This window comes from Tetranychus urticae, chromosome 3 (genome assembly GCF_039701765.1).
Source record: "Tetranychus urticae isolate SD_2017Ah chromosome 3, NJAU_TeUrti_SD_1.0, whole genome shotgun sequence".
NCBI classification, from domain to species: domain Eukaryota; kingdom Metazoa; phylum Arthropoda; class Arachnida; order Trombidiformes; family Tetranychidae; genus Tetranychus; species Tetranychus urticae.
Window position 1 is genome coordinate 21,239,611 of NC_142960.1, and position 14,673 is coordinate 21,254,283.

Here is a 14,673-nt window from a genome sequence, read left to right on the forward strand (position 1 = left end):
GTATCCATTGCAAAATTGAGTTTATCACGAATTGTAAAGCTGATCAAACTTAAGTGCAACTAAATGGCTGTGAGAATAAAAGAGGAAAATTGATAAACACTGGAAGGTAGAGAGTAGATTGGATAAGATGATATCGATGAATAGAAGAAAACACGACTTAATAATGCTTTGCTTAACCGTTTATTGAACCTGAATACTGAATGCTTCAGTTGATTTTGATTAACTTTAAACAACAATTGTTGTAACAGATAATTACTCGTGTAAAGTGATGAATAGAAAAACAAAGGTTTAGGCAATTTTTTAGCTTAAAGTTAAACTTTTCTCCATATAAGTTTGTAACTAGTAATTATCAACTCTAATTGACTATTCAGTGTGAAAAAATTGTTTTTAAGATAAAAGAGAAAAAAAACTTATCCTTTCATGAATTTAAAACATATTTTTTCTCGTTTTTTCTCAGAAGCTAAATGCTGAAACCAGATTTTTCTATCATCACTGAGAGGTGAGAAAATTGATGAAACAAGAAATGAAGGACGAATAAGAGAAAAGTAGAGTGAAGACTTTTTCAAAGGTGCAAGTTGTCTAGAAGCACTTCTTTTTTATAATAACCCTCCTCGGAACATTTCCTTTTTTATTTATTTGAATATTTTGGCAGATGATAGTTCTAGTAAATTTTGAGACTTTCTCAACGAAGCTTAGCTGTCAGAGAGGACACTCAATTGTATCCGACTCAGTGCAGAGTATGTCTATGGACACTGCAATCTTATGGTCTCTTCTAGTCTCTCATGGTATGCAATACTTATTGTTCGTCAGATTGGTTTTCTATTGTGGTATTAATTATTCTATTAATTATTATAATATTTGAATCTATGGATATTTTTGTACATTTGCCGATCGGTATTTTTGTATACTTGTTGCCTTACCTTCTGGGTCGATATCCATTGATATGAAGTGAAACGAATTTATTTGGATACCAAACGAAAATCCATCGACATTTAAATTGATTATTGTTACTAAAATTATGATCTGAAGGCACTGTATAGCTGATTTCACCCTCTCCATCTGATTTAATTAAATCAATTGCATTGGTTGTACAATAATTGTTGGCAACAAATTCATATTTTCCCTCAAAATGGAAATCAGTGAAATCATGTAATGAACTCATTCCAGTTATAGTGAAATTGAGTACTGAATGTGGTCCAATTAGATTAAGAATGATTGGCGATGAAATGGTGGCCGTCAAGTTGGCCGAATCACAGAAACAGGCGACACTGAGAAGCTCATTGGTGACACTATCATAGACCCGTAACGTTGATGATGTTATCAGGTTTGATTGTAAGCTTGATGAAGATGGGGATGTGGATGATGTTGGGTGAGGCGGTGAAGAAGGCAATAATGGTGAAAATTTGTTTCTCTCTTTTACTCTTTTGTAAGCTGCTTTACCTCTTGTTGTAGACTGACTCGGTGAGGATGAGCCCGGGTAACAAGAGTACGTTTGAACAGGCCCATTAGTGGCTTGCTGGCAGGTAGATGTGGATAGTTTCAATGAGGTTAACCGTAAAACCAGTTTCTCACCAACTCTACCATTGAAATAATATGAACAGGAAACATCTGAATTACCTCCTCGACCATAATAAAAGACATTACGACTCGACCATATGTGACCCGATAATGATTGGGTTGAAGTAAAGCGACGATCACAAAGTGTACCAATGATTGGTTCACCCGACTCGGCCGTGTCAATAAACTCGTATTGAGCAGTAAATTTGGTTGGTAAATAGGTTAAACCAGGAAGACGGCGTTGAAATTGGCTAATCAATAGATTGGGTCCTTTGGAGAGGTAAGACTCTTTTGGATATGAGCAAGGAACCATTGAGTTGTATCCAGTGAAAGCTCGACCGCAAATTTTGGGTGAAATTTTCTCACAAAAATGTCCAATCAGTTTTTGCTGTTGTCTCTTTGGTGAAATTGGATATGATGATGATGATTTTGATGAATGAAATGGTTTCCCTGTTATTTCATCTTCACTAACAATTTCACTGATTTTCATTTCACCTGAATCACATTTTTCCTCTGTTGACCAGGGATGAGAGTCTTCGGTAAAATATGATATAAAGCGTAACCAAATTTTATCAAAACTATAAGGTGATGTAAAACGATACAAACAACTTGTATTGTGAGCAGTTGAAGGTGCCACCGTAGCCTCAATCCGACCAGACCGTGACACTGAGCCATCGTAAATGTATTCACACTTAGGATAACCCAATGGATTCAAGTCACTCTCCACACGTCTAGTTGAACCTAAACCAATGCCTTCTCTAGCATCAACTCGACCTCCACCTTGGCCTGTCTTGCTCACTTCACGGTTAACCTCCTTCTTAACCATGTTGACTTGAATGTTGATCTCAAACCGAGAATCGGAAAGTGCATTATCTTGGACACTTGTCAACACTAGCAACATTTCACCCTTGCTGGATGTCAATGTGGGTAGTGCTCCAGTCCCACAAAACTGAAGTAGTCTGGGTGAGCTAGTGCTCGGCCCATCGTAAACTGTTACTCTATCCAATGGACAATCAGATATGAGACCAGTTCGAGTTTGTTTACCATTGTTGGTCGACGATGATCCCGAAAAAATGGAAATTTTATACTCATTCGACTGGAGAGAAAAAAGGAAAAAAAAATTTAAAATGAAATAATTCGACAATAAAGTCATCAAATCAAACATGTCAAAATTTCTATTAGTTCAAGATGAAAAGACTATTTTTTATCCATTTCACTAGGAAAACTGAAGCTATAATTTATATCATTATCCAGCCTATTGACAAATTAATTTCATGTTTACAATTTCATCTTTCTTCATTTGAACCGATTAATACCATCAAGTTGGTTATAAAATGTCTTTTGACAAACTTTTTTCTTCCATCTCTAGTTTTTATTTGAGCAAAAAGTGAAATGATATATTTGATGACGATCATTATGAAAGGAGCTTTATTGATATTATTATTGATAATAGTTATTGAATGAAAAGAGATGAAAATGAGAAAAGCAAAGCAAAAGCAGAAGTGAAGGAAGAAGAAGAAAAAGCTAAAAGAAAAAAATGTTTAATTCAGTTAAGATTGCAAGTGAATCCAGGAATCAATTGAATAGCCTCTAATTGAACAAGTTGTAACTCTTTCAAGATGATGATGAAGGAGGGATTAGAAAGCTGATGAGAGTGAAAAAAGAGTCTAAAAGCTAATGGACATTCTCATGGGTGATTATCATGAAAGTCAACAAGTTTTCAGTGGCGAAAAAAGAATGACAAAGAAAACGAAATTTTCGCTTCTAATTGATTCACAGTTGAACATTGAACATGAGTTGGAATAGAACAAAAAATGTTTACTTTTCCTTGAAATTTTTTCACTCGATAAATGAGTTTTTCATGCAAAATGATTAAGAAAATTTTCTTTTGGATGAGTTTTGCTTCATTTAAACTGGAAAACTTGTTAACTCTTTTTTTCATGGAAAACAATGAAGGGTCAAAGTCAGTAATATTCATGAGTTTTTTTTGTTCGGAAAAAGTTATCATGGAGAATTGAAGAATGCTAATGAAACATGAAATTTGTTTTGTTCATTGAAAGGCAAATAGGAAAAGATTCTATTCTTGAGTTTCACCAGAAAATGAATCTTCATTATTATTTGCTTTTTTTACTTTTGCTCGTTTGTTTGCACTTATTTGGTTCATTTGGAGTTCAACATTTGAATATGAATACAAAGCTATCAAATTTTATCTGTAACAAGAGGAAAAGAAGTGGGAAACTGAGAAGTTGAACAGAAATGATGAACAGCATAGATCATGATGATGAAAAGGAAGAGTGAAAAGATGAAGAAGAAAGAAATAAATAAAATACAGATTATTATCGATATTATTTCTTCTTCTTTTACCATTATTTCTTACTTGATTAATAGTTATTCTAGGTCCAAGTCCGCTTCCTATCTGAGATGAGTCAACTTTCTGTCGAATCAGATAATGGCAAGTTTTATTTCGAGGATAAAATCCAGGATAATTTGGAGATAAAAGGCGACATTTATTGGGTTCCAGGCAATCATCGAATATTTGGTTACACAAATTTTCAGGTAATTTCATTCCAATCTCAGTGTTGTGTATTGATTCTGTAAAAGAAAAAGAAAAAGAATAAATCAATAAAAATCATTTTTCATTGCAACACTCTATTGGAATTGAATTTCATTCAATAGCAAAATAAAATTTAAATGGCAAATTGTAATTCTGATGAAACACGAAAATCAGAGAATCAAAAAAAAAATGCAAAAAATTTCCATTCAGACGCCAACTCGAAAGAAAATTCGTAAACAACAAAATCAATCAAAAAGAAGCAACAAATTCCAAGTGTAGAAAAAAACTAAAAATTCCCCAAAAAGGTTCGAATTGTCAGAACTAACCAGAAAGATTTCGAAAAAAACGGAACGGAAATATCGAATAACAAGTCAACCAGTTAGAGAACAAAAATTTTTAAAAAATATATTTCACTTCGTTATCCATTCAAAAATCGATTAAATCGATTGCGATAAATTTCAAAACAAAACCGAAAAGTTTCAAGTTGGAATTAAATATTAGAATCGAAATGAAAATTTTCCAAAATCTCGAAAAAATGAGTTTTGGAATGAAAATATCCAATACTGGTCCAATTGGTTACAGAATTAAATTTTTCATAAAAAGTGTTGCCTTTAAATCTGGAAAAATAAATATGTTCAGTCGATAGCAATAAACTATTCTTGTTTGCTTTTGTAAATTTACTCTCAGCAAAATGATATTCATCCATAACAAAGCAAAGGTAAAGATGAAAAGTAAGAGAAGGAAAAGGCGAAAAGAAAGCAAAAATTGTTGACATCTTTATGTGCGGCTTCACGCAATATCACATCTGTATCTCATCTTTATCTCTCATCTCGTTGTCATTTACAAAGAAACTAATGTTTCTCAACTGTAAGCTCATTTCAAATTGCAATCAATTGCAAGTTTACAAGGCCAAGAGTAGAAGAGAGGAAAAGGACAAAATTTCTTGAACCATGTGATCAGTATCTCTACTCGTTAATTTAACTTGACATGTACACGCTCACAATCATACAGATGCACATTCATGTCATTTGCTTTTGAAATGAAAATCAATCTTGAAACTCACCAAATCTCCAACAGTAAAGCAAAAGACAAACCAAAGTTTAAGTAAAGAAAAAATTGTAAAATTTTCCAACAATATTTGTCTTTAAACCAATTCGCGTCCCTATGCTTTTGCTTATTAAATTATCATTCAATTGATTTTTTCATCTTTTTTTTCGTCAAATTGAAGGAGGAATTTGCAATGATAATTTTCAATTTAATGTTATTCATTCAATTTTCAACTCTTTTTGTTTTCTTCATGTTGAGAGAAAAAAAACTTTGCAAACTTTTCAATTTACTTGGATGAATAAATTGTAATGAATAAACAAAGTTTATCAGATTATCGTGATTATCTTTACATTATTACATTTGCTGGTGATACTTTATGCTACAACTTGCTTTATTAATCATTCAAGATTAAAGGTATTAACAGGTAAAACAGATTATTGTCAACATTATGGATTAAGAGTTTATCAATACAAGTTGGAAATGCATTTTTCTCTCTTTTCTCTTTTCTAGTATAATGAGCTTCATGATTACATGTTTATCGATCACCAATTGGATTGAGGCAGATTATTTTGACATGAGAATGACCTCATGTTTATTACTTTCCCTGCTGGTCAAGGTTATTAATCAATTTTACTCATTCAATCATTAACAGTTAATTGATCTTGAACATGCATCTTTACCCTTGACCTAATAGACTTGATCAGCCGATCTAAACTCATTATAACTGCCAACACAAACTCACTGTAACTGATGAGAGAATGGGAAAAAAGAAAGACAATATCAACATTTCCAAGATGAGCTCAAGCTTCATGTTTTGTTTTGAATAACTTTTTTTTCTGAATTAACTTTGTTCTGTAGAAGAGAAAAAAATTGGAGTTTATTTTGATAGCAATTAAATTTGGAAACGAACGAAAAGTTGTATCGCTATCAATTGTTGAACTGTTGAATAACTAGATGGTGAAGATCCAGAGTTTCATTTAAGTTTGGTTCAGTTGAATTTTTTGTAGAAAAAAATGAACTTCGAATAAAAGAGTTGCAAAACAGAAGAATGGTGAAAAGAATTCATGAGAGAAGAATGCACTCGAGAATAGACTGGGAGTAGAATGGGAAGTCGTAAGATATAAATTCATTTCTCATTGTCTTACAAACCATGAATCAAAAGAGACAACAATCTGAGAGGCGTTTCTAGTCATCATTCATTGACTTTTTTATGAAACTATTTTTAAGGCGCTATTTTGGTGTGCAATTTGTTTGAGCAAAAAAGCAGAATATTGAAAGAAAAAACGAAAAAACATTCTGAAAGACTCTTTAATTTAGTCGCAGGGAACCTTTTGTCACTCAATTGTTTTATACTCAACTCTTGATCAGTAAAAGAGCTAAAGTCTTAACTGAATTATCTGTTGATTAACGAAAATTCAAGTCAGATTTAGAGCTTAAACTTTTCTCGCACTCAATTTAATCAAATTGCATTGGAAATTGTGACAAAAGTGATGAACCATGTTTAAAAATTAAAGGCGATTTTCTTTGATAATCAAATTTTCTCTGATAAGAGTTATTCTTAATTCAGTCAAGTAAAATTGAAATGGAAAGTAATTATTTAATAATAATCTGCTGGGAGTAAAGATTATGAATAAATGTTGTATAATTTAAAGAAGATTTATTTTCATATTTCCATTTCTTCCTTTGTCTTGCAACAAATCAACAAGATGAATTGTTGGATTTCCGAGTTTCAAGTAGAAAAGAATGAAGAATCTCAAGAAAACCAAGAAACTAATAACAATTTTCTACTATCTTATTATCTCATGAATCAGAATAAATTTTTAATATAAACCTTTAAATATAAAATAACTGAAAAAATGGAAAAGTAAAAGAGCAAATTTAATTCCAACATTTCAAGTAAAGCTATAATCAAAGCAGTTTTTCAATATCTTTTAAATGCTACACAAAATCTGACTTGATAAAGACTCTAATTTTGAAATATTGTGTGAAAAACTTTTTACATTCAATTGTCTTTAGCGATGAAAATGAATATTGAAATGAAGTTTCTTCAACTCAATCCAAGAATTCGGTACTCACCTGAATGTGTTGGTTGCTTAGGTAAAGCTGAGGCTGATAGGAATCTGTATGTTAAATAAATATTAAGTGGTAAATATTGACTGAAAAAAGCTCGACCATCTTGAAGTATAATTGATAATGTTAAAATATTTCCTTGGCTGTACAAAATGGCTCTTCGGCTCTGTCCATTATAATGCAAGAAAATTTGATTCAAAAGTCAGTTCCAGTGATGCAGCGTTTTGTTACAAGAGAGCAAGGAAATTCGTTGACAGTTGCGAGTTGATTCAATAGAGAGATGGAATGATATACAGGCAGACAGACAAGATTTGAAATTTATTTCAAAGTTGATGTTGGTGGTAGCAGCGGTCATTCCCAATGGCCAATACAGGTGATAAATTATGATGTTGAAAGAACAGAAGATGTGAACATGAAGTTTGAACAGGGAGTGAGAACAGGAAAGGAGAACAGTGAATGCGACATGGAGTGAGAACAGGGAGGGAGAACAGGGAAGGAGAACAGGGAGTGAAAAGAGAGAAACAAAAAGATAAATTAAGTAATGGTTGGTAATGTTGGATGGCAAAAAGGTGAAGTATATTAAGAATGAGAACAAAAAAGTATACGTCAATTACCAATATAAAAGCGTAAAGGTATAAATCTTTTCAACTGAGAAACATGGTGATGGTTATGATGATAGGAATGGTTATACAGAATACATTTCTTGCTGTTAATAACAAATTATTCTATTGGAAAACATTTTCATCCCAACTTGTTTTTTTGTTTTTCTTCTTGTTTCATCCCTTTTCTTGTTCATTATTTGTCCCTACTTTTGCCTCCCAACAAACTTGAGCTCATTCATCAGATGAGAGAGAGTAAAAGATGTAATAATCAACTAATAATTGAGATAACATTTGTTTTCTCTTGTTATCAGTTTAAGTAAATACACTTTTTACAATAGCAATCATTTTCGATACGTCAACAAAAATTGCATCATGAATGCTGAAATTGAAAGAACAAAAATGGAATCTGTAATTGATCAATAGTAAAGTAAAGGCCAAACTCGTTGATCGATCCAAAGTGAAACTCTATCAAAATGTTAAAATGCAAATTTTATCCTTTTCCTGTCGTTTACATGATTATCAAAAAACAGATTTTGCTGAGATTCCATTTTCTTTCATGAAATTAATTTTTTTCAATCAAATTTATTTTCCAAACCAACCATTGTCAGCATTTAGTGAACTCATTATTTTAAAGATTATCTTTGAATTATGTAAATGAATTTCTCTTCTGTTCAATTCTGTTGAAAGATTTGAAAATTCAATCTGATATGATTCACTCTGGACTAATGAGCTGCCCATTAATTGTTCATTAAAGTTTAACGTCATTTAAACAGAAAATTTGTAAACACGAAAATTTCGTTAACTTTTTTCTCTCATTTGGCGATAATGATTATGATAATTACCAACATCAAACTGACCATTAAAAGGCATTAAACTGTATACTGTTCATAATGAGATTTTTTGCACAAAAAAAGGTTTAATCAAAACAATTTGCTCAGTTGAACAGGGAAAAAGGGAAAATGATTGTTAATAAGTCGATTCATTAGACATGAAATTTCAATGCGAAAAAGAAAAAACGAAAAGTCGAATTCAGCAATTTCATGATGAATATCGAACATTATGAAAGTAGAAAAAAGTTGACCATTAATAACTAGTGATTAATCAGCTGAACAACAGAAGATGAAATATGGAATAAAGAATTTGAAAGAATCAGATTGAAATATTGACAGAGAAAAAGACATTTTCTTGTGATTCTTTGACTTTATCCAGCATCTTGCTGAGCCAAGTTTGCGTCGCGAATAAAAATGACCAGAAAAATGTCCATTTATTTATGGTGAAACTTGCAATTGAAAAGGGAAAGAGAAGAGAATGAGAAGCGCAAAAGGAGCAAAAATTGTCATCCAATTGTTTGATAAATGTTCATCTTCGGTCAACTGAGAAAAGTGTTTTTGTTAGAGTTTATTCTTGAACTGGAAGAAACATGAAGTTGTTGGCAAGTTGAAGTCAAGTAAATGATGAGTCGAGATGAAATGAATAACAATTTCAAGTGAAAAATTGAGTTTCCAATCATTTTACTTGAAACCATCAAAACAGTTGCAACTCTTGAGTTGACAATTTATTGCAATATTAAAGATTACATTGATACAAGCAACTATTGTTGATGAAAAAAATGTAAAGCTTAGGTTCAACAACAAAAGCAATAAGTTGAATATTGAATTATTAATAGGTGAGTTGGGTGAGCGGCATAAAGAGATCAACGAACAAAACGAAAAAAGAAAATAGTTTTATTTTCATTTTTCTCACATTTTTTCTTCTTCTCATTTATATTTTACTTTTTTTTCTTTGCTTTGCTTTTTTTTCTTCCTTTTGTCTACTTCTTGTTGTATCGTAGCAAAAGTATATAAACATGTTATTTACCACTCTTTGTTGTCTAATAATTCATGAACATGACATTCTCAATGTAATACTTGTTTTCATCCTTCATTCCTTTTATCATTTCACTTTCCATTTTTGCTCTTTCATCTCTTTATTTGTTCATCTCTTGAGCTTCGCCATCATTCCTCAACAGTTTACCTTTTGACTTTTACCAGTGAGAATAAAATTCTCAGTTTTCCACTCTTGTCTACACTTGGGCAACTTCCGTTTTCCGCCACTCAATTGTCATCAATTTGATTCTCATTATTGTCTTTGTTTTGATTCTCTGAGTTTCTTCTCTCAACAACTTTTTCTCTTTACTGCAAACATGATGACAATCGAAGCATTTTCATCTTGTAACAGAAACTTGTTCAACTCCAAGTGACCAAATTCATAGCTATTGAGTTGCTTCATTAATATCAAGTTGTACTTTAATTTAGCATTTTTGTTTTCTTCTTCATTTTTCTTTCTGGAAAATGTTGAGAATTTTTTTCTCTTTTAAGTTCTTTTTTCGTGTCTCACTCATAATGTTGAGTCAAGATTGTCTCGAGAGAAATCACAACAAAATGTGAAGAGAACACAAAAAATGATGAAAAGACAAGTTATCAACTGGGAGGGAAAAAAGTTATTTTTACAAATTTATTTTTATTCTTCATTTTTTTGCTCTTTATTTTTTCGCCGAGAATATTTTTCCAGTCTTGCATCAACTTTTCGTGTTTCCGAAAACTTCTCAACAATCAACTTGTCAAAAATTCTTGCTTTCAGATTCAGGGATTCGTCTAATGGAAAGAGTGAAATTTTGATCGATATTTTCGATTTTTTTCTTTCTACAATTAGAAGTTTCAAAAGTGAACCAGAAAATGTTATCTTTTCTGAATAAATAAACATAAACTGTACAAAACATCAATCACGATGAAAATAATTATTCAAGATGAAACTTCACAACCTTTCATTCCCAGTGTTTTTCAATGTTCATTCAATGCTGCAAGAAAGTTTCTAGTGAAGAGATGGGGTAAATTGTCTATCGAATGTCTGCTAGTAAATTCAGAGGAAAATATTTCAAAATGCATCAGAAAAACAAGGCAATTGATCGAAATCTATTTCAAATGATCGAAATTAAATTTTTTTCATAGATATTTGACATCTAGGTTTCTACATTTTAATGGCAATGTTGGTCTGACTCATGTCAAGCTGGCGACTTCGATGTAAAGAGAGCATCAAAGATGGACTATCTTGTGGCTTGTGGACTTTATGTATTGAGGGAAACATTTCCAGTTCAGCTTCTCTAACAAAGCCATTATGTGCAGAATCTTTTGCAAAAACTAAAACCTAAAATCTCAAATCACATAAAGTCCACTGTCAGTGAATTTTTTCAGTTGATGCCGCCAGTTCAACCTCTTCATCAAACCGTTAAAAAGACTATACAGACCCAGAGATTCAACGTCAATGAAGAAAATCGATCAGTAAGCTGAATCTGTTTAAGTCGCAGACTTGTTGAGGCCTTAATACAAAAGTTAACCATATTTATTTAGTTTCAATTAACCGATTATCAAAAACTCACTAAGCTCTTAAACTAACAGAAACGAATGTAAAGATTTTAGTGACTTTTCTTGCGAAAATTTCTCATTGGTAATTTCATTGTTTGATTCTGTGACTGTACGAAAATATGAAAGCAATTGTTCATACTGCAGCAAGCATTTCAATTTTTGCTTTTCATTTCATAGACATACAAGGATAAAAAATTGAAATTGCAAGATTGATGAATCTGTTTAGAATTTGAAAGTTGAAAATCCACGAGTTTTAATGTTTCAACTTTGTTCAGTCCAATGAGCAGATTAGAATCGAAAGTCTGAATAAGTAAACATTGAACAAGCAGGGAAAGCGGAATGATAAAGTAAAAATGGAAAGTATGAAAAGAATGGCAAGAATGGAATGAATGGAAACATCCATTGCAAAGTAGTAATTCAGCTAAAATATCCAGCTATTTGCATGATAAAAGTTGAAACAACAGTCAGAGTATATTCATGTTTACAGTGAAAATAGATCACCATTTGCTTTGCCTTTTTTTGTTTGCCTTTTATTGCAAAGTCAATATTATTCAATAGTATCATACACCTTTTATCATGATCATGATCATTTCCTTTTAGTTTTCCTTTTCATCCAATATTTTCCATTCTCTCTCTCTCAACAAATTTCTCATGTTAAAAGTTGTTGATTTACTTCAACACAGTGTTCGCCCTCCTTTTCAATGCTTCAACATTTCTTTTCCTAAATGAGGTGAAGTGTTGAGGAATGAAAGAAGAAGCAAGAAAAATGAGGGAAAATGTTGATGGACAAATTGTTGCTGAGAAGAGGAGGAAAGAAAAAGTTGGTTAATATATCAAAGTGAGAAAATGAATTGAGACAAAATTGGAAGAGCGTGTAAAGAGTGGAAAAGAAATTGTTCAAGGTAATAGAAACTCTGGACAACATTGAATCATCAATATTATTGCAACTTTTTTCTTCTCTTCACATTTTCTCTCCTTTTTTCTCTTCTCTCAAAATATTCTTGACACTACAGTTTCTATCTATTTTCTTACTCTCACTTCGATCAGACTTTCCTTCTTGAACTAATACTTGAACAACATCTTGAGCTGCAAGTTATTTAGTTCAATTATTTTGTTGTCATTATCATTTATACGCTCTTGATGACGATAAGGATCGTTCATATGCTCAAATCTCATACTAGAAATGTCTAGAAATAACTTTGAATAAACAATATTTCGAGTTTCGAGTCTTAGATGCCAGCTTGGTCAGACAAAACTCAATTATTCTTATTTTTGATCATCAAATACTTTTGGAAGCTTGGTTTTATGCGAAAGTGAAAATGGATGATCCATTGAAAGACTTCATTTTAGTCATTTTCCATTTTCCGCGACTTTCTAATTAAAGAATAGAAAATTAAGTTTTTCTCATTTTTGGACTCTTTTTTTAGTGAAAGAATACCTTTCAAAGTGCTAAGTCTATGACTTTTTGAAATCGTGCAAATAGTGAAGTTGAATGAAGGTTCAAAGAGAATACAGCAACTTGAATACTAATTTCTGAGAAAATTCAATCTGTTAACGACATTCATAAGCCTATTCTGTTTATGAGATTAGCTGTGAAATTAAAAAGTTATTCTTACTTTGTATTCATAATCATAGTTGAATCTTAGTTATCCAATTATCAAACTGAGTTTGTTATTTTGCTTTGTTAGTAACAAATAAGATCAAATTGAATTTAAAGGTTTGCCTTGTTACTTTCGAATGAACTCGTTCATGAACAAACCTATGAGAATTCATTTAGCAAGCAAATGAGCACCTTGTTTGTCTTTTATTCCGATTCCACTTCAATACTTTGATCCTGAAAATTTCTCAATGAATGTATCACTTTGCAATTATGAGAAAACCAATCTCGAGAAAATTTGACTAAACTCGTAATAAGAGATTTTATTAAAGAAATTGATTCCGAAATCGATTGATTCTCTTTGAATAGAAAAATTGCTAAAAATGAACATTTCCGATTGATGCTTTTGAGAAATATTTTAAACTTTGAACTTTCGAAATTCAGTTTATTGGTAAAATCATGGGAACTTGTGAATGATCAAAATATAAAATATAAATCCATTTTAAACAGTTGATTGATTAATGATTTCGTTGACATACAAACTATGACGATTAATGGAAAAGTGTTTTCTTTTCCTCAGTCCAAGTTTCATTGTTTCAAAATGAAAATTCAATTATTTCATTGAATTTACCATGATGCAACTTCAAGACATTTATCATAATTATGTTATCATAAATCTATTTATCACTCGTTTCTCATCCAACTTTGCCCGATCAGATAATTCAATTCAATTGTCTAACCACAGACAACACACACTTGTGAGAAATAGTTTTCAGTGGAAAAGGAAGAAACTCGGATTGAATTTAAACAGTTAAACATGATAGATCAATTGAAATGAAGATTCAATTGCGACGATAAAGAAACAATAGAAAGAATCTGCAGAAGAGAAAAAAAGTTAAATTATTCTTCTCTTCCCTTTGCACTAGCATTTGTTCCATGTACTAATTTCACTCTCAACTCTTTCAAGTTGACTGACAAAGCAAAGAGAAAAAAAATCGAAAATTAAAATTCCATCAGAGTTTCCTCAATTGGGACTGTCACAGATTATTGGATTAACCAATTTCCACCAGTTTCACTTTACCACCTTTAAGGTTACAGCTTGGCCGAGCAAAAAGTAAACCAATCTTTCATGGTAAATGATAATGAGAACAAACAGAAAAATGGAAAACCAGAAAAACAAATGGAATCGCAATAAATTTCAATAACTTTTTTTCACCAATTTTACTCTTTCCTTTTAATGAAGCAAAAGCTTAACAACATTAAACTGAAATCTTGTGAAGGAAAAAAAAGGTTGAAATGAAACAGAAGGTTTGATAAATGCAAAAATCATCATCAAAAGTAAGCTGATGATGAATGAGAATAATATTCATTTATTATCTGGTGAAAAGTTTCATTCCATTTTCAGTCTTCTTTCTTTTTCTTTCCTCTCCTCTCTCAACCCATTTCTACTCAGCCGCCAACTGACTGAAAAGTGAAGAATGAAAAACCTCTAATTGTTTAATAATAGTGATAAATGAATTGTTGAATTGATTCTATGAGACAAAAAATAGTTCATCAATTATTGAAAAGAGATGAGTAAAGTGTTTACTGTGGTAAAACAGAATGAAGGGGAAAAAGGGAAAAATTTGGCCAACTTTGAATGGAAGCAAAAAAAAGAGAGAAAAGAGAAACTCGAAAATCAATGACTGGGAGTAATATTTATCACATTAACTGGCTAATATGCTGTAAGGTATGATAATAATGATGATAATTATGCTTTGGAACAATGAAAGTTGCAACCTTTTCTGTTAGTTTTTGCAACTTTCATTGTTCGAGTTGAACATTTTCTGGACACTTTTACTCCCT

The 14,673-nt window shown here is 31.5% G+C and overlaps 1 protein-coding gene across 1 annotated transcript in view; it reads right to left on the reverse strand.

Annotated features, from left to right (window-relative positions):
* LOC107365030 (uncharacterized) overlaps positions 1-14,673 on the reverse strand; it is a 43,583-nt gene that overhangs the window by 5,599 nt on the left and 23,311 nt on the right. The window contains exons 3-5 of the mRNA XM_015932499.3: positions 7,235-7,394; positions 3,935-4,149; positions 921-2,653 (exon numbers count right to left, since the gene is read on the reverse strand). Coding sequence (XP_015787985.1) covers positions 921-2,653; positions 3,935-4,149; positions 7,235-7,394 — 2,108 coding nt within the window. The remainder of the gene's footprint in view (positions 1-920; positions 2,654-3,934; positions 4,150-7,234; positions 7,395-14,673) is intronic.